The sequence below is a fragment of the Galeopterus variegatus genome, unplaced genomic scaffold (genome assembly GCF_000696425.1).
Source record: "Galeopterus variegatus unplaced genomic scaffold, G_variegatus-3.0.2 Scaffold2754, whole genome shotgun sequence".
NCBI lineage: Eukaryota > Metazoa > Chordata > Mammalia > Dermoptera > Cynocephalidae > Galeopterus > Galeopterus variegatus.
The window spans coordinates 199,969-217,275 of NW_007728865.1; the positions used below are offsets into that span (position 1 = coordinate 199,969).

Here is a 17,307-nt window from a genome sequence, read left to right on the forward strand (position 1 = left end):
TTCTGGTGGCTTCAGGGAGGACAAGCGGTGAGAGGGTCGGGCCCCTGTCTTTTCCTCTCTTGACCCCATAGATCTGAGACTTTGTTTGATAAATTTTTAATTTTTTACATCGGAAAATAATATAGGACCAAGAATACCGTGGGGTCCTGGCCAGCCAAGGCGGGGCCAAGGATGGGGGTCCAGAGCCGGTGAAGTTAAGGCACTGTGGTGGGGGCGAGGGTGCCGGGGCCAGTCACAGGTACACGGGCTGCTCCTGGCCTGTGAGCAGGCGGTACGTGGCGGCTGGCATCGTCTTGATGTGGACCTGGGGGTGCGAGGAGGTGGGGGCTCAGGGCAGGCCTCGGGCTGGCCATGGGGGGCACCCTGGGCCGCCCATGCACCTCATTGTGGGCCTCGGAGAGCAGCTCGATGATGCGGGCGTGTGGTGTGGCCACCACGCTCTGTCCATTGATCTCGATGATGCGGTGCCCCACGCGGATGCCCCCACGCTCGGCGATGCCACCGCGGAGGAGGCTGCAGATCTGGGGGAGGGGTACAGGAAGGGAGGGCACCGCTCAGGAGGCCACACTCGGGGCTGCCACCCACCCCTGACCTGGGCACCTGGGCCAGGGCCTCACGATGCCGTCCTCGACGCAGAAGCCCAGCTGCTCGCGGGTGTGGGGCCGGTGGATGATGGCGGTGGTGACAGGCGGGCAGTGGACGATGCTGAGCTGCACCGATGTCTGTGGCTTCACCTCCTGCATGATGGCGACCCTGTGGCAAGCTGCAGCCCCTCTGGGCCTCAGTTTACCCACTCATAAAACAGATATTTGGAGTCAAGGGTCTAGATTCTAGAAGACTCCTCGAAAAGTGATGAAAATCAGACATGAACGAGGCAGCCCTGGGTTCAAAGCCATGTGACCTCTAACACTGTGGGGCCTTAGTGTCCAGATGGTCAAAAGCCAAGTGTACACAGGGCCCACCAGGCAGGATTGCATACACTCAAGAAGAAGCTACATTGGTCATGTCGGCCCTGCTCTCTGACCTGGGCAGGTCCCTCCCTGTCCCCGGGCCTCGGTTTCCCCATTTGGGCAACAAGGGTTAATACTCGAAAACATGTTGGCTACCTCCTGGCAGAGAGAAAAGCATGCCCCACCCCCTGCAGCCAGCCCTCCTGTTTCAATCCAGGCTCTGACGCTAGGAGGTAACCCTGGGCAAGCGACGTCCTGTTTCTGGCCCTCAGTTTCCATAAAGGCACACTGGTGCCTTGTCCTGTCTGGACTGGGCCAGAGAGACCGGGCTGGAGAAGAGGCCTCTCTGGGCCTCGGGTCCTCTGCTGCCCTGGGAGAACTCACGCGGACAGCGGCCTGGCAGGCAGCCAGCGACAGCCCCACCAGGCTCGTCCCGTTTATGGCGGTAAGGCGGTCCCCGATGCTAAGGGATCCCGAGCGCTCGGCAGGGCCCCCGTGTAGCAGGTTGGCGATGACAGCTGTGGGCAGCAGAGAGCCCCAGCCCGACTCCACCAGGGCCACGCCCAGGCCCTCACCCCGGCGCTTCTCGATGCACACCTGAGCCGGGGACACAAGGCACAGTGGCTGCCGGGGGTGGGATGCAGGCACGGGTGAGCCGTGCTGGGCAGGGGTGGCTGACTTCCTTGCTCACCTCCCTGCAGTTCTCACTGTTGGAAAAGTGGTCCAGGTCCCCGTTGTGGAGGTAGCCAGAGCTGGCAGCCCCCTGGCCTGGCCGGGTGTCCACCTGGCTGGGGTCAATGCCGCTGTCCCGCAGGAACTGGCTGTAGGCCACGGCGAAGGCCTGGCCGATGGCCTGAGCAATGAGCTGGGCCTGTGGAGAGTCGGGGGAGGAGCGGCGTGTCCCTGCCAGCCTCAGAGTGAAGCCCTCCTGTCCCCACCTGGGACAAGATTCCCTGGAAATGGCCTCCTGCCCTGGGGATTTTGGGGAGGGAGACAGCCACGACCTTGGGGACACTACAGGAAGAAGGGAAGGAGATGGCCATGGGTTTATGGGGATGATCAAGGGAGTCTCCTGCCAGCTGGGGCTGACAGTCGCAGCCAAGTGGGGTCTAAGGAGGGCGGGGCCACTCCCTCTGGTCGCTGTGACCCTGACTGCTCACGTCCTCTGAGTGGAACACGTGGCAGATCATCTTGTAGAGGCGGCGGTCGCGGTCCTGGGGTGGCAGCCTCCGGGCCAGCCGCCGGCGCGCCATGAGAACCAGCACAGGGCCGATGTCGGCGATATAGGAGATGGTCTGCAGGGCGTGGTCCATCATGGCCTCCTGGGGGCAGGATGCGGGGCCAGGGTGGCTGTGGGGGCCTCACCAGACCCTGAGCCCCCACGACCCCCGGCTGGCCCATGCCCTGTACCTGGGAGTCGGCTGTCAGCACCTTGATCCTCTTGGTGGAGACGAAGAGGTCCACCTCTGTCATGGGCTGGCTCTCCCCATCGGGGGCCTGTAGGGGGCAGAGTGGGAGGTGGAGGCCCCTGGAGACCCAGCCTCAGCCTGCGCCCTGCCCGCCCTGTCCACATCCCCAGCCTCACCTTGACACGGTCCACGGCCTCCTGGGCCTGGGCCATGCGTGTGCTGGGGGGCGGGTTCCGCTCAGACAACAGCTGGGTGGAGCCCAGGTATTTGGCCCCAAAAATGATACCATCTAGGAGGTCTTCATGGTCACAGGGACCAGGTACTGAGGGCCACAGTGGGGACAGGGTCAGCCCTGGGGAGCCCCTGGCCAGGCCTGTCTACCCTGACAGGCTCTGCCCAGGGGCTGAGCTCCCTGAATGGTCTGGAAGCGCAGAGAGTTCTACCCCATGATAGAGCCACAAAGCTCTGCCCACTATTCTAGAACAATCTGAGTGGCTCAGCCCACATAGATCTAGAGTCCTCTGTCCTTCTAGAGCCAGCTCTACCCACCCCTCAAGGACTCCCAGGAACCTTCTGAGTCTGGACCCATGGTCAGGTCCAAAACCAGGCCTAGTGCTCACAAACACCTTCACCCTGGGTTTCTAGAACTCCATGATCAGGCTAGAACCAGACAGTCCTGCTCATATTTCTAAAACCTGCAACATTCGAGAACTATAGTCAACCCCACTTAATGGTTGTAGAATTCCCCCCGTCAATCTACAACCAGCCAACTCTGCCATGGTTCTAGAATTCTCTCCAGTTAGCCGACAATCACAGGTAACTCTATCCCTTGGCTGTAGAACTGCCCAATCAGAGTACAGACAACTGTCCACAGGTCTCCTAAACTGTCCAGAACCCCAGATGGCGCAAACTCGCAAGTCCAGAACTCCCTGACAGGTCTCAAATCACACAATTCTGTCAGGATTATGACATCACTCCAGAATCAGACTTCCCTACTCCATGATTCTAGATCTTGCTAATCATGATAGTGTCTGGTAGCTCTTTCTATGGTTCTGGAATCCCTCCCAGTAGTTCACAACCTCAGCTACACCAGTGACTCTAAGAATTATCTGAACAGTCTATAAGCAACCAACTTTGCTCTAGAAGAATTCTACAATGGTTCTAGAATCCCACTATCACCACCACCCAGCCCACAGCTACATAAAGCTTTGCCCTTGTGGTCCTAGAATCCCTTGAGCCACCTAGAATCAGACAGCTCTGCCAGTAGTTCTAGAATCTTCTAAACAGTAGCTATGGCACTTTGGTTCAGAACCACGGGTAAAGGCCCCAGTTCTGGACACTTCTAAGTGAATTTAAACCACAGCCAACCCTGGCTATTGTTCATGATCTAAGCATTCTGGAACAGAGACAACCCCACTCTGAGGTTCTAGGACCGTGCCACTCACGATGGTAGCCAGCAGGCATGTTTAACCACTGTGCACGTAAAATGTGGCCGGTCCGGACTGAGACATGCTATAAGTGCAAAATACACACTGGATTTTGCAGACTTAGTAGGAACAAAAAAGTAAAATAGTTTGGGCCGGCTCATGGCTCACTTGGTAGAGTGCGGTGCTGATAACACCAAGGCCACGGGTTCGGATCCCATATAGGGATGGCCGGTTTGCTCACTTGGGAGAGCGTGGTGCTGACGACACCAAGTCAAGGGTTAAGATCCCCTTACTGGTCATCTTTTCTAAAAACAAAGTAAAATAGTTCAAAAGTATTATATGTTAAAATGATGACAACTGACCCTTGAACAACACGACGCTTGGGACACTGCCCCTTCTCACCCCCCATACAGCCAAAAGTCTATGTATAACTTTTGACTCCCCCAAAACTTAACCACTAATAGCCTGCTGTTGACCAGAAGCTTTATCGATAACATAAAGTTGGTTAATATATTTCATACGGTGTATGTATTATATGCTGTATTCTTATAATAAAGTTAGAGAAAAAAATATTAGAAAAATCATAAAGAACAGAAAATACATTTACAGTACTGTACTTACTGATATTGTTAAGTTTCCTTTTTTTTTTTTTTTTTTAAAAGATGACCGGTAAGGGGATCTCAACCCTTGACTTGGTGTTGTCAGCACCACGCTCAGCCAGTGAGCGAACCGGCCATCCCTATATAGGATCCGAACCCGCGGCCTTGGTGTTATCAGCACCGCACTCTACCGAGTGAGCCACGGGCCGGCCCTAAGTTTCCTTTTTTAAAAAAACTTTTTATTTACTTTTTATTCTGGGGGGCCTGGCCGGTATGGGGATCTGAACCTGTGACCTTGGTGTTATAAGGCTGTGCTCTAACCAACTGAATTAACTGGCACCCCTGTTAAGTATTTTTTAATTGAAAAATATCTGCATATAAGTTGACCTGTGCCGTTCTAAGCCATGCGTGCGAGGGTCAACTGTATTTTGAACATATTGGGTTAACTGAAATACTTATTAAAGTTAACTTCACCTGCTAAGTATTTTTTATCTGGACAACTAGAAAATTTAAAACCACATATGGCTCACATTATATTTCTAATGTAGTTCTATCTAGAACTTTCTGATTACACTAGAATTGGATAGCTCTGTCCACGGTCCGAGAACACCCTGTTGGGTTAGAACGACACATAAATTCTGTTTGCTCCATGGTTCTAGAATTCTCCAGTCTGAGTAGAACCAGACAGGTCTGTTCATCAGTCCAGAACATTCTCATCCGTTTAATCTAGAACCACAGACAAAAATGCCAAGCTCTGGAACTCCCTAGCTGAATCATAGCTCTACCCATGATTCTAGAACCTTCCCAGAGCTACAGGTCCAAACCAGCTCCCCTCTCTACAACCATAGAGCTTGCTCTTCAACCAATATCCTCAGGTAGTTTGAGGGCGGGTATTCCAGAACCTTCCAGAGGGCCAGAACTGGTTCTTCCCATGCCTTTGGGAAGGGGATTGGCAACTTTTCTCTGTAAAGGGCCAAACAGTATATATTTTCAGCTTTGTGGGCCATTTGTTCTCTTCTGCAACTACTGAACTCTGCCATTGTAACAGACAAGCAGCTGTAGACAACACATAAATGAATGGGCGTGATTGTGTTCCAATAAAACTTTATTTACAGACACTAAAATATGAATTGCATATCATTTGCACGTTTTAAGAAATACTATTTGGGGGGCTGGCCGGTTAGCTCAGTTGGTTATAGTGTGGTGCTGATAACCCCAAGGTCAAGAGTTTGGATCCCCATATAGGCCAGCCGCCGGGGGTGGGGGGGACTATTTGTCTTTCGATTTTTCCCCAACTATTTATATGTGAATGCAAAAGCCATTCTTAGCTCATGAGGCCTACAAGAACAGGCAGTGGGCTGGATCTGGCATGCAGATGGTAATCTGCCAACCCCTGCTCTAGAACTGAGTGCCATGAACTGCCAAACCTGCCCTACCACCACCTAGAACCTGCCCTACCACTCACTCTAGAACATTCTCAAGATTGTCTTTTCTCTCCCTGGCCATCTGGAATCTCTAAACCACCTTCAGAGCCTCTCCAGAATCTTGTCCTTACTATCAAACTTTTGCCAGATTTTGGAAACCTGATTCTGGCTGTTCTGGAACCCCTAAGTCCCTGGGGCCAGGGCGGGAGGGACACTCACCCTCCTGGAGGGCAGGGTATGAAGCCAGGGTCTCGGGGCTCTGGAAGAAGACAGAAGAGGGGCAGGACTGAGTCCCCCTGCTCGGTTCCACACAGCAGAGAGCCGGAGGGCGGAGCAGGCACTACCTGGGCACCGGCAGGTGACTCTTCAGGCGCAACCAGAGGCACCGTCTCCAGCCAGGGTTCTGGGGAGCTGCTTGAACTACCGCTGCCACCCCGCTCGGCAGAGGCTCCCTTCGTCCATTCCGGGGGGCCAGGATCCCCATCAGAGTCCTCAGGGGGCTGCAACAGGCGAGGAGCAGGCTCGGGGGGCTCCTCAGGACAAAGCTGGGGAGGTGAGCATTCCTCACAGCACAAAAGGCTCAGCAGATCGTCCCGACCAGCCTCAGCGGACAAAAGCCCGTGGGCATCGGTGATGTCCTGGGGGGCCAGGCCGTGGCCGGTGGCAATGTGCAGGGGGCAGGGCACTCCATCTGGGGACAGGCCCGTCAAATCAGCCGGCAGAGCCTCAAACTGCTGCACCAGGTCCTGAACACTCGACTCGTCAAGTTCCATCTGACTCAGGCTGCCAGGGCCTGCTGGCACAGGATCCCACCGGCTGTCTGGAATAAGGTTCTCAGAGGGTACAAGAGGGTCTCTGGGCTCCTCCAAGTCCATGGAAGGCCCTGAAGGGGAGCGGGGCATTGTCAGAAACTCCATGCCTGGACTCTGGACTCAGGCTGGCCTCTTCACATTGCTGAAAGAGAGAGATTCAAAGTTGAGGTTTCCCGGGCGGTTACTTGGTGCCATGCGGCGGCTGGGTACTGTTCATACAGAACATGCAACGTAATCCCCACTGTACCCTGCAAGGAAGTCAGGATCCCCGTTTGACAGATACCCACTTAACAGATGAGGAAACTGAGGCACAGAGTGGGCAGGTGTGAAACAATGACTTCCCAGGCTCTGATCCCCAGGGTAGGTAGTCCCTTCTACCTGTCACCCCAGACCCCCCCAACTTTCACTGCAGCTGTGGTTCTTTCAAGTCCCCACGACGTGGAACCCAGGCTGCTGACACCGACCTCCTCCCACTCTGACTCTCCAGACCCACCAGATGCAGGTCCTTGAGACCTTGGACTCAAGACTCCAATCCCATGACCCCAAACCTAATACCTGAGACCCCAGTCCAGAACTAAAGACCCAGGACCCCAGACGTAATACTAGAGATCCAAGACACCATTAGCAGGCTCCAGACTCCAAACTTCCACGCCACACCGAGACTGACCCCAGACTCAGACCCCATCTTCACAAGCCGGCCTAAGACCGGACCCCTGACTTCAGGCACCGGCACCTGACCCCGCCCTTGCCAGCCGGGACACTCAATCCCCAAACCGAGGTCGCCTCAGCCCCGCGCGGCCCCCAGGATCCCGCGTCCCCGGGCCAACCCCGGCATATCCGGGACCGTCCTCCCCGATTCTGCCTCCGGCGCCACCGCTTGTCGATTCCCAGCCCGGGCGCTGGCTGTCCGGTCGGCGAAGCACCCTGGCCCACTGAGCATGCGCAGCCTCGCGGGGCCTGCTGGGAAATGTAGTTCTTCCAGCCCGCCTCGCCACCAGGGGGCGCTAGGGCTGAGGCGGGTGTTGGGGGGCCCTGGGTTCGAATCCCGGACCTCCATGCTCGCAGACTGGGAGCTCGGGCTGGTCCCTGAACCTGTTTCCCCTGCTGAAAAATGAATGGGGTTAATAACCACTACCTGCCTCCTATGGCTGTGGTCATTACTCCAAGGGATGACAGATGGGAAGAAATGGGACTGGGAAATATTAAAAAAGAGTGAGAGGTGGTCTCATTGGGACTTTGGGACACCGGAAGCAGCGTGGGGACCCTGTTGCAGATGGACTTCCGGTTCGCCTCACAGGAGGGCGACAGAACGGCAAGCCCGTGCTTAGTGTTCCAGCCTAAGATCGTTACTTCTCTGAACGTTAGATTTCTGAGTTATAAGCTGGGGATAAAGTAGGATCTGCTCTCTAACTGAGAGGGTTAATGCGACTCAGCGCTGTACGGACTCAGCAGCAGACCTGGCGTACAGCAAAGCCTGCTTAGTGTTAGGTGTTCTTACTTTTAGGATTTCAACAAAATCTCACTGGATAGAATCAGGAATATAGAAGGTGTAGTATTTCAAGTAAGTGACTAGTGACTGAAGAAGGGCAAGGAGTCAGTGAAACATCCTTTGAACGTCTCCTCATTCAGTAACTGGGCACTTCTACAAAAGTTCAAAGAATTCACGAGGAACATATGCGTGAGGCTCAGAAGACTACATTTCCCAGAAATCTCTAGGGGCCTACAATTCCCAGGCACCGCCGGGCCGCTGCCGTCTCCCGGAAACGTGCACGTGCGAGCAGCCCGCACACATCATGGCCGCAAGACGCCTCTTCGGGGCTACCCAGACGTGGGCCGGCTGGGGGGCCCGGGAACTCCCCTACCCCTCCTCGCCTGGAAGAATCCTGGTCCGGGATTATGCCAAGAAACCGGGTGAGCTGGGTTAAGAAGGACCAAGATGGGGACGATGGGCTCTTTGGCTTATTGGCAGCGCGCAGGCGCCGGCTGGGGAAGGTGGATCCTAGAACCAATGCACAAGAGCATAGAGGCCGGCGTCGGTCTCTGCGCGCAGGCGCAGTTTGAGTGGCCTAGCGCCGCTTGGTGGAGATACCTTAGGGAGTGACTGTACTCAGTGCGCAGGCGCCCTCCTGAAGCCAAGCGGCCAGAGACGAGGGCGTGGGTTACGTGCAGCAAAGGTGTCTCGCTGCGCAGGCGCAGGCTGGTAGGCATTGGGCCAGGGTCAGGTCATTCATTTAGGTTCCAGTCTTGTTTCTTCTTCCAAATCACTGCGTGACCTTGGGAAAGAAATTCGAGGAAGAGATGGGGCCCATCTTGATTAACCATTTCAGCAATAACAAAACAAGGTTTTGAAATGTTAGCTGGATACAGCGTTGCCTGATCTCCTTTGTTGAAAGGAGGAAATGGGCAGATGTTAGGCCCTAAAGACACTTAGCAGCCAGCAGAGGCTTTCTCCATTAGATAAACAGAAAAATTCAAAATAGAATTTCAAGGACAATGAAGGCCGGCAGGTGAGCTCAGCTGGTTGGAGCGTGGTGCTGATAACACCAAGGTCCAGGGTTTGATCCCTGCACTGACCAGCCACCAAAAAAAAACAAGAGAGAGAGAGAATGACATGGGCACTCTGAGCGTTGGTGTTATTTAATGCTGTGTCCATATCCCACCTACATTTGTTGTGATTGTAGCAGACACAGGGCCTGAGGCCACCCAAAGGGGGTCTGGCCTTCCAAGGATGGAGCTGGGCTGAAACGACTTCCCACCTTCTTCCCTCCGCTCCAGTCGTGAAGGGCGGCAAAGGTGGCAAAGGAGGTGTGGCCAGCGAGGCCTTGAAGGACCCAGAAGTGTGCACAGACCCCGTCCGGCTCACCACACATGCCATGGGTGTCAACATCTACAAGGAGGGCCAGGATGTGGTCCTGAAGCCGGACTCTGAGTACCCCGAGTGGTGAGTGGGCCAGACGGCATCAGCCTGGAAGGAGGACACCTCCCAGGAAAGGTGATCCCTACTCCGTCCGTGGTGCCTGATGGTGACATCCACCCATCCTGGCTCAGGGCAGGGCGCTTCACTGCTCTGTGCCTCAGTCTTCCCAACTGTGAATGGGGGTGATGGTGACCCTGTCTCCCTCAGAGGGCTGTGAGGAGCTCATGAGAGGAGAACGCACGTGGAGTGCCTAAAAAGGTGCCTCCGTTTTTCTTTAACAAACATTTATTGGGTGGTGACTGTATGCCCTGTTCTAGGCTCCGGCTGCAAAAGGCACAAAACAGGCAAAAATCCCCGTGGGCTGGCCCCGTGGCTCACTCGGGAGAGCGTGATGCTGATAACACCAAGGCCATGGGTTCGGATCCCCTTACTGGTCATCTTTAAAAAAAAAAAAAAAAAAAAAAAAAAAAAAAAAAAAAAAAAAAAAAAAAAAAAAAAAAAAAAAAAAAAAAAAAAAAAAAAAAAAAAAAAAAAAAAAAAAAAAAAAAAAAAAAAAAAAAAAAAAAAAAAAAAAAAAAAAAAAAAAAAAAAAAAAAAAAAAAAAAAAAAAAATCCCCAGCCTGTGGAGCTAGCTGGGAGGCAGACAGTGAGCAGATAATCTGGTGGATTCGGTGGTGATGCTCTCGGGAAGGGAGGGCAGGAGACTGAGCCGTGGAGTGCAGCGGGGCTTGGCTGATCAAGTCTGAGGTTTCTGGGAGGGCTTCCCTGGGGAGGTGACAAATGAGCCAAGACCTGAGTGGGTGGAAGGGGCTTCAAAGATAGAGGGCACAGCCCGTGCAAAGGCCCTGGGGCAGGACCGAGCCTGCATGTCTGAGGAGCAGCGAGGAAGCCCGTGTGGCTGGAGCAGAGAGAGGAGGGGGACAGAGGGGGCAGGGGAGGGCGGGAGGGGACGGGGCAGGTCGGGCAGGGCCCTCTGGGCTGCAGGGATTTGCTCTGGCCCCAAGAGCAGGTGCGGGGCAAGGAAACAATCCGTCCCTGAAGCTGGGGAAGGGTCAGACGGGCTGAGCGGGTGGGTGGGCAGAGGGCACAGCATGGTCAGTGGCTGAGACACAAGCGAGGGACATTGGGAGGGGCCCGGCTCGTGGAGGTGGAGGGACTACCCCGCGATCACACAGCCACCAAGTAGGACTCAGACCCAGGCAGGGGTGCTAGGGAGCCATGGGGTTGCTGTGTAGCCCTGATTCCCACACATACCCCTTCAGGCTGTTTCAGATGAACGTGGGTCCCCCCAAGAAGCTGGAGGAGCTGGACCCAGAGAGCCGGGAGTACTGGCGGCTGCTGCGGAAACTGAACATCTGGCGCCACAACCGGCTGAGCAAGAACAGGAAGTTCTAGCGCTGCCGAGGTCCCAGCTGGGCCTGGAGGAGGACCGCCCTCCCCCCACAGAGGACTTCTTATTTTACTGGAGAAAACGGACTTTTTCAAGATCAGAGAGGGCCCGGGAGCCAATAAAGACCTCTGTCTGTAGACCCTGGATGCCCTTCGGTATTAAGTCGGGGCAGGAGGTAGGTGGAGTGAGGGTGGGCATCTCACCCATGGACTCCCATCTCCACCCCCAGCAGCTGGCTGACTTCTGCAGGTCCCCATCACCTCCAGTCCTCAATGGGCTTCTCTCCCTGATTCCTGGAATTTCCTAACACTGCCCCAGGGGCTCCAACTCCAGACCTCGAGGGGTGAGGTTGTTCTAGCCCAAGCCTCTCTTGGTTGCAAGGCATTCAAACTCAACCCAGGTTGTCAGACTTGGAAAAGAGTCTTTATGAGCTTCAGGAACTGAGATGTCCAGGGGTTGGTGCCTGGCTTCAGTCGTGGCTGGACCCAGGTGCTTCAGTATTCAGATGTGTGCTACCTCCATGTCAGGGTCCTTTTATCCCCCAGTGGGTGGCACACATGGGCAGGGGTAGCCCCAGGCTTCCTGGCTGATCCCCCTCACTGCCCCCGCCCCACCCCCAGCTCAGAAAGCCAAGATAGAGGGAAGGGATGGCCCCTTCCTTCCTGCCAAGGTCAACAGGGTGGTCCGCAGGCACTTGAGCCAGACGCCTTCCCCACCCCAAGTCCTCACACTGGTCCACCCCCCTGGAGCTCAGGTTTCAATGCCCCCGTCGCCCCAGCCCCCCAGTGCACGCTGGAGTCTGCGTTTGGCACTGTGAACCTGACCCACAGCCCTCCTGAGAACCCAGGCTCCTGCAGTCCTAATTGTCGCCAGGCCTGGCTGTGATGGGGGGATCTCAGCGGCAGGATCCTAGGGGTGAGGCCGGAGCCCACCAGACTGGAGGAGAGTGGGGTGCTGCCCAGTTAGGGAAAGTGGGAGGGCCTCGGGTGTGGTGTACCCTGCGGACCCCACCCTGCACAGGCCTGTGGTCCTGGGCCCTGCCTCTTCCCAGGTAGGCAGCCATGGTGCACAGGGCTTTGGCTGGGCCCACCCTCCCACCCTCCCTCCACGCTCCTCTGTCTGAGGGCTGGACAGGGGAGAGGGGGAACCCGTGGCTAATTCTGCCCTGTCCCAGCGCTCATCCTCTTAGGCAGATGCTATGGAGCGGATTACTGCTCGCCTGTCCTCCCTGGTGGCCGGCCCTGGGCAGGCAGACGGCGTGAGTCACATTCACTTGCTCGCACATTCACAAAGGGTGTTGCCCGCTCTGCTCCAACCCTCCATGGCTCTCAGAGTAAAAGCCAAAGCTATAACAGCCACAAGTCCCTGCACATCCCTTCCTGTCCCCTCCCTGCCCTCCCTTCCTCCCTCTCTCCCCCCACTGTCTCTCCTCCGGCCACACAGGCCTCTTTGCTGTTCCTCCCACGCGCTAGAAGTCCCAGGCCCCTGGTTCTGTCCTGCCCCAGGGCCTTTGCACACGCTGTGCCTCTGCCCAGGTTGCTGTCCCCCCTGGGCTCCCCAGGGCTTTCCCTCACCTCCTCCAGGTCTCTGCTCCAATGTCATCTTCCCCACGAGGCCTTCCCTGACCACCCTATTAAAACCGTAAGCCCTGCCACGCACTCCCGACTGGCCTTCCTGTCTCTTTTCCCCAGCACTGATCACTGCCTGACATTGTGTGTTTCAGTTTTCAGAGAGATCTCGTGTCTCCCTCACTGCTGTGTCCCCAGTGCCTGGTGTGCAGTGATATGTGGGATGGATGGGTGGGTGGGTGGATAGATGGACAGGCCCGGCTGCCACAGCAGAAACAGGGCACGGGGCCACAGGGCTCCTGTGTGAGGATAGGGATGGGCAGGTGACCTGGGTGTGGGCACACATGTGCAGTTGCCCGGGGAGCCCTGGTGGAGCGGGAAGGGGGCTGGCCTCTACAGGTCCTGCCTTTGCCCCCCACTCCTGTCCTGGGGGTCGTTCTGACCCAGGCAGCCCTGTCCCATGGTGAAGTGGCCTGTCTCCAGCATCCTTGTCTTGGAGCCCAGGCTCCTCTGGGAAGGGCAGCCTTTCCTTATGCCTTCCTGAGCCCTGGGGCACTTGACTGGCTTGCACAGAGCTGGTGGCTGGCCTAGCCCTCGCTGGCTGGGGACATGAATAGGGTCTGGGGCCTGCAGGGACATGAACAGCTCCTTGAGATATGGCAGCAGCCTGCCTCTGCCCGAGTGCCCCACTAGCACCCGGCCTGGGCCCCACGGCTTCCCACCCCAGGACCCAGGCGGTGAGTCTGAAAACCAGCTCCACCTGCCTGGCTGTGCGACTTCAGGAAGCCTCCCGTCTGGGCCTCGGTTTCCTCCTCTGTAAAATGGGACTGATGGTCAAGCCCACCTCACAGGCTGTTGTAAGGGCAAGGTCATGGCGCAGGGCCGGCCCGTGGCGGGCGCGCAGTGACAGAGGCCGGCTGCACGCGGCTGCTGCAGCTCTTGTTATTTCTTGGGAGGGGGCGGCTCTGAGGAAGGGAGGTTAGGAGCAGGCCGAGGGACTTTTGTCAGCTCACAGGTGAAGGTTCCAGTGACTCCTGGTCATAGCCGCTCACGATCTGGCATCCAGCCCACCCACCCACTCCCATTTGACAGATGGGGAGATTGAGGTCCCAGGAGGGCAGAGACTCCCAGGAGGTCGCCCCCTGGCCTGGGAACCCCCCAGCCACCTCCTGCCTGACAGTAGGTGCCAGTCTCCCTGCAAGGTGGGGTGAGGAGGTGATGGTGGGGGACAGGGAGGGTAGTGGGCAGAGGTCCCCAGCAGCTTGTGTCTTGCTCTCCAGTCACTGCCTGGCCTGATAGCAGGGCTGTTCTGTGACCCTGGCCCAGACCAAGGTGATGGCTCTTGTCACTGGGCACGTCCGAGGCCTTCAGGACAGGCTGAGGAGGGGGGCCTGGGCAGGCACAGGCTCAGGCTGGTGGCCAGGCCCTGTCCAGAGCCTGTGCGTGCTCTTTGGCCAGCAGCCGCAGGGATGCTTCCTCCAGGGCAAAGCCATCCGCGAAGCCTGGACCAAAGGCATGGGGTCCGAAGGACGCCTGCAGCCCAGGGCCTGGGCCCAGGAGGCGGGGGAGGCCTGGCACAGCCGGGGGCCCAGGGCCCAGCCAGGGCTCCAGGGGCAGTGGCATGGGTGGAGGGCGGGCAAACGGGAGTGCCGGGGCCTCGGGGAGCCTTGGGGCTGTCACGGCCCCTGAGCCTGACTCCAGACGCTCCTGGCGGCGCCACTTGGCCCGGCGGTTCTGGAACCACACCTGGAGGACAGCAAGAAGGGTGCTGCGAGCTCAGCCCCTCCTCCCTGCTCCAGCAAGCCCCTCTTCCGGCCCCCAGCCTTGCGACTCCCACCTGCTGTGGTGCCTGTGGGCTTTGCCATTCTGCCCCAAGGAGCTGCCGTCTTGAGAGGGGTCCTCCTGCATCGTGACCCCCACCAAATCAGCCCCAAAGTCTTTTCTGAACCGATCCCTCTTCGCCATTCTCTGCCCAGTCTCCCCTGAGGCTGCTCGGTCACCTCCCTGGTCTACCCCGGCTGTCAGCATGGCTGTCAGCATGAAGCCCGAGCTGCAGCTCCTCAGCTGGCCTTGGAGGCCTTCGTGGCCTTCACGAGCTCTTAGCTCCTCCTTAACCCCTCCCCGTCTTTGCACAAGCTGTTCTGCATGCCTAGAGACACATCCTCTCCCCTTCCCAGCTGGCAAACTCCTATTCAAACGTCAAGGCCCCAGCTCCTGCATCCCGCCTCTGGGAAGCCTTCCCAGTTTCTCCAGGAGGGTCAGTATCTGGCTGCGCCTCCCTCCCATGGTTGTGGGAGGTGAGGGTGCCCTCACCTGTACGCGCACCTCAGGCAGGTGCACCTTGGCCGCCAGCTCCTCGCGGCTGTACACGTCCGGGTAGTGGGAGGCTTCGAACGCCCGCTCCAGCTGGTGCAGCTGGTATGTGGTGAAGGTCGTGCGGTTCCTCCGGTGCTTCTTCTTGGGCGCCTCCTCCCCCGGTCCCAGGCCCCCACTCTCAGCTGCCGGCCCCTCTCCCTGGCTCAGAAACATGGCTTCTCACCTGGCAGGACAGCAGTCGTGCAGAGTGTGGTGAGACAGCAGGAGGGACTGCCGGCTGGGGGAGAGCAGGGAGCCCCAAGCACGCCTCCCGGCTGCGGGGAAACCTTGACCCTGCACTGGGGCCTGTTTGTCCCGCATCCGTGGACTCTCTCCCCCTACCCCTTCGTCTTGGGTTATCTCACACTCTCTCTCTTTCTTGGTGTGTCTCTGTCTCCCCATCCCTATCCCCCCTTTTCCTCTTTAGCTCTATCACGGTCTCTGTGTGTCGAGGACACTCCCCACCCCAAGAGGCAGGAGGCCAGGACGCTGTCCTCCACCGTGCCAGGATGCCTCCTATGTCCTAAGTCTTCCACCCTGGGGGGTGTCTCTGCACCAACCCCCACCCGCACCCGCCTGCCCAGCGCTCACCCCTCAGCAGCCCCTCTGTCGGCGCCTCCACGGGGCACCCGCCCCAGCGGGCCCTGCGCAGAGTCTGCCGTGGCCTGGTCCTGCCAGACCCGAGCGGGGTCGGGGCCGGGTGGGGGCAGGATTAGCTCCAGGTGATTAGTCGAGGCAGCCCCTCCCACTCGGGCACTGGTTGTTCTGAGCCTCGGGGAGTGCGGGGTGGGCGGAGGCCTGGAGCTGCAGAGGGATCCGGATTGTCGACCCTAACCCTTCTCTGGGCCTCAGTTTCCCTGGCCATAAAAAATGGCAACGCTAGGACCTACCCCGTGGGGATCTGACAATTTCTCAATGAATTGATGAACATAAAGAGCATCACACCGTGTTTGGCATACAGCGGGTGCTTAATGAATGTCCACTGGCATTATTTTTATCAGCTGGGGCCAGAAAAAGGCCATGTTAAGACTCATGAAGTCAGGGCTGGCCCCGTGGCTCACTCGGGAGGGTGTGGTGCTGGTAGTGCCGACGCTGCGGGTTCGGATCCCATATAGGGATGGCCGGTTTGTTCACGGGCTGAGCGTGGTGCTGACAACACCAAGCCAAGGGTTTGATCCCCTTACCGGTCAAAAAAAAAAAAGATTCACGATGTCAAAGGGGGTTGGGGAAGTTGACGTCCTGAGAGGTGGAGGCAAGTCTGGCTGGCTCCTCTGGACACTGACCAGGGCAAGGGGTAGGGGGCGTTTTAGCTGGGTCTTGAGGTAGGAATAGAAGTTCACCATTCAGTCTCTCAATAAACATTCACTGAGCACTTACTGTGTACCAGGCACTGTTTACAGCAGTGGACAAAACAGGCAAGTCATGGGGACGACGTTCTAGTGCAGGAGACAGACGATCAAACACTGAATGCGGGGCCGGCCGGTGGCGCGCTCGGTAGCTACTGTGTACCAGGCACTGTTTACAGCAGTGGACAAAACAGACAAGTCATGGGGACGACGTCCTAGTGCAGGAGACAGACGATCAAACACTGAATGCGGGGCCGGCCGGTGGCGCGCTCGGTANAAAAAAAAAAACTGAATGAAAGTGTGGACTGTGTCAGGTGCCCCTAAGGGCAGCGAGAACACTCAAGTAGGGGAGGGAAGGGGGTGCGGGATGCGGGTGCAGGCGGGCTGCTATTTTAAGGAAGGTGGTCAGAATGGGGGATGGTGCAAGACGTCAAATTCCGGACACGACTGGGTGTGAAGGAGAGGGCACTGGGGAGCCATACGAGGTTGTGGAGTGGGGGCAGGGGGCACAGTAGCATTTTGGACAAACATCTATTATGGGTGAGATGGGAGGAGGCAGAGGCTGGCATCCAGGCGGGAGAGGCTGGTCAGGGCAGGGGTGGTGCGGATGGAGGTGTAGGGGAGGGGCAGGACGCGGGTGCAGGAAGGAAGGAGGTGGCAAGGTGGGTGTCCAGGCCCTTTTTGGGGACAGGTGAACAGTGCAACTGTCCTGGGGCAGTGGTCTGAGAAGTGGAGGGGGTTCCAAAGGAAGACCCTGAGGCGGGCTTTCTCCCCACCCAGCCCCCAGTCCAAGGAGCCCCGGGGCTCAGGCAGGGGAGCACGTTGGAAACCAAGAGGAGAGGGCACTCCAGGGGCTGGAAGCCAGGGGGCCAAGGCGAGCCCTGGATTTTGTGGCACAGAGGACAGGAGGGGGGACGTTCTGGTGGGCAGAGAAGAAGCGAGACATCCTTCCGGAATGTAGGATGGAAGGGAGAAGCACAAAGAAAGAGGTGGAGTAGGTGACTGGTTAGATAAGTGGTTAGAGCGTGATGCTGCTGACACCAGGGTCCAGGCTTCGATCCCTGTCCCAGCCAGCCACCAAAAGGAAGAGAAAGGCGGGGGCGCGTGCAC

General features: G+C 57.4%; 3 protein-coding genes across 3 annotated transcripts; 1 reads left to right on the plus strand and 2 right to left on the minus strand.

Moving 5' to 3' along the window:
* Positions 1–145: 145 nt before the first annotated feature.
* On the minus strand, positions 146–7,238 carry APBA3 (amyloid beta (A4) precursor protein-binding, family A, member 3). The gene is made up of 10 exons (XM_008582887.1): positions 6,154–7,238; positions 6,029–6,068; positions 2,536–2,681; positions 2,361–2,447; positions 2,111–2,272; positions 1,642–1,821; positions 1,335–1,547; positions 618–737; positions 381–521; positions 146–304 (listed from the first exon to the last, which is right to left on the minus strand). Exons 1-10 carry the CDS (start codon positions 6,724–6,726, stop codon positions 233–235), a joined length of 1,734 nt encoding a protein of 577 aa, XP_008581109.1. The 5' UTR covers positions 6,727–7,238; the 3' UTR covers positions 146–232.
* A 1,152-nt stretch (positions 7,239–8,390) lies between these two features.
* MRPL54 (mitochondrial ribosomal protein L54) lies at positions 8,391–11,067 on the plus strand. The gene is made up of 3 exons (XM_008582888.1): positions 8,391–8,532; positions 9,397–9,562; positions 10,801–11,067. Exons 1-3 carry the CDS (start codon positions 8,415–8,417, stop codon positions 10,931–10,933), a joined length of 417 nt encoding a protein of 138 aa, XP_008581110.1. The 5' UTR covers positions 8,391–8,414; the 3' UTR covers positions 10,934–11,067.
* A 2,836-nt stretch (positions 11,068–13,903) lies between these two features.
* RAX2 (retina and anterior neural fold homeobox 2) lies at positions 13,904–15,025 on the minus strand. The gene is made up of 2 exons (XM_008582889.1): positions 14,810–15,025; positions 13,904–14,242 (listed from the first exon to the last, which is right to left on the minus strand). The coding sequence occupies exons 1-2, from the start codon at positions 15,023–15,025 to the stop codon at positions 13,904–13,906; spliced, it is 555 nt and encodes a 184-aa protein (XP_008581111.1).
* Positions 15,026–17,307: the final 2,282 nt, after the last annotated feature.

What these genes read in the sequence shown, in the direction of transcription:
- APBA3 (XM_008582887.1), bottom strand. Translation starts at nt 6,726, where the DNA reads ATGGAGTTTCTGACAATGCCCCGCTCCCCTTCAGGGCCTTCCATGGAC. An exon ending in ACAGTGAGAACTGCAGGGAG is followed by an intron (nt 1,548 to 1,641) that starts GTGAGCAAGGAA and finishes TCCCCGGCTCAG; the next exon opens with GTGTGCATCGAGAAGCGCCG. An exon ending in CCTGCCAGGCCGCTGTCCGC is followed by an intron (nt 738 to 1,334) that starts GTGAGTTCTCCC and finishes GCCATCATGCAG; the next exon opens with GAGGTGAAGCCACAGACATC.
- MRPL54 (XM_008582888.1), top strand. Translation starts at nt 8,415, where the DNA reads ATGGCCGCAAGACGCCTCTTCGGGGCTACCCAGACGTGGGCCGGCTGG. An exon ending in GGATTATGCCAAGAAACCGG is followed by an intron (nt 8,533 to 9,396) that starts GTGAGCTGGGTT and finishes CCTCCGCTCCAG; the next exon opens with TCGTGAAGGGCGGCAAAGGT. An exon ending in GACTCTGAGTACCCCGAGTG is followed by an intron (nt 9,563 to 10,800) that starts GTGAGTGGGCCA and finishes ATACCCCTTCAG; the next exon opens with GCTGTTTCAGATGAACGTGG.
- RAX2 (XM_008582889.1), bottom strand. Translation starts at nt 15,025, where the DNA reads ATGTTTCTGAGCCAGGGAGAGGGGCCGGCAGCTGAGAGTGGGGGCCTG. An exon ending in TGCCTGAGGTGCGCGTACAG is followed by an intron (nt 14,243 to 14,809) that starts GTGAGGGCACCC and finishes GCTGTCCTCCAG; the next exon opens with GTGTGGTTCCAGAACCGCCG.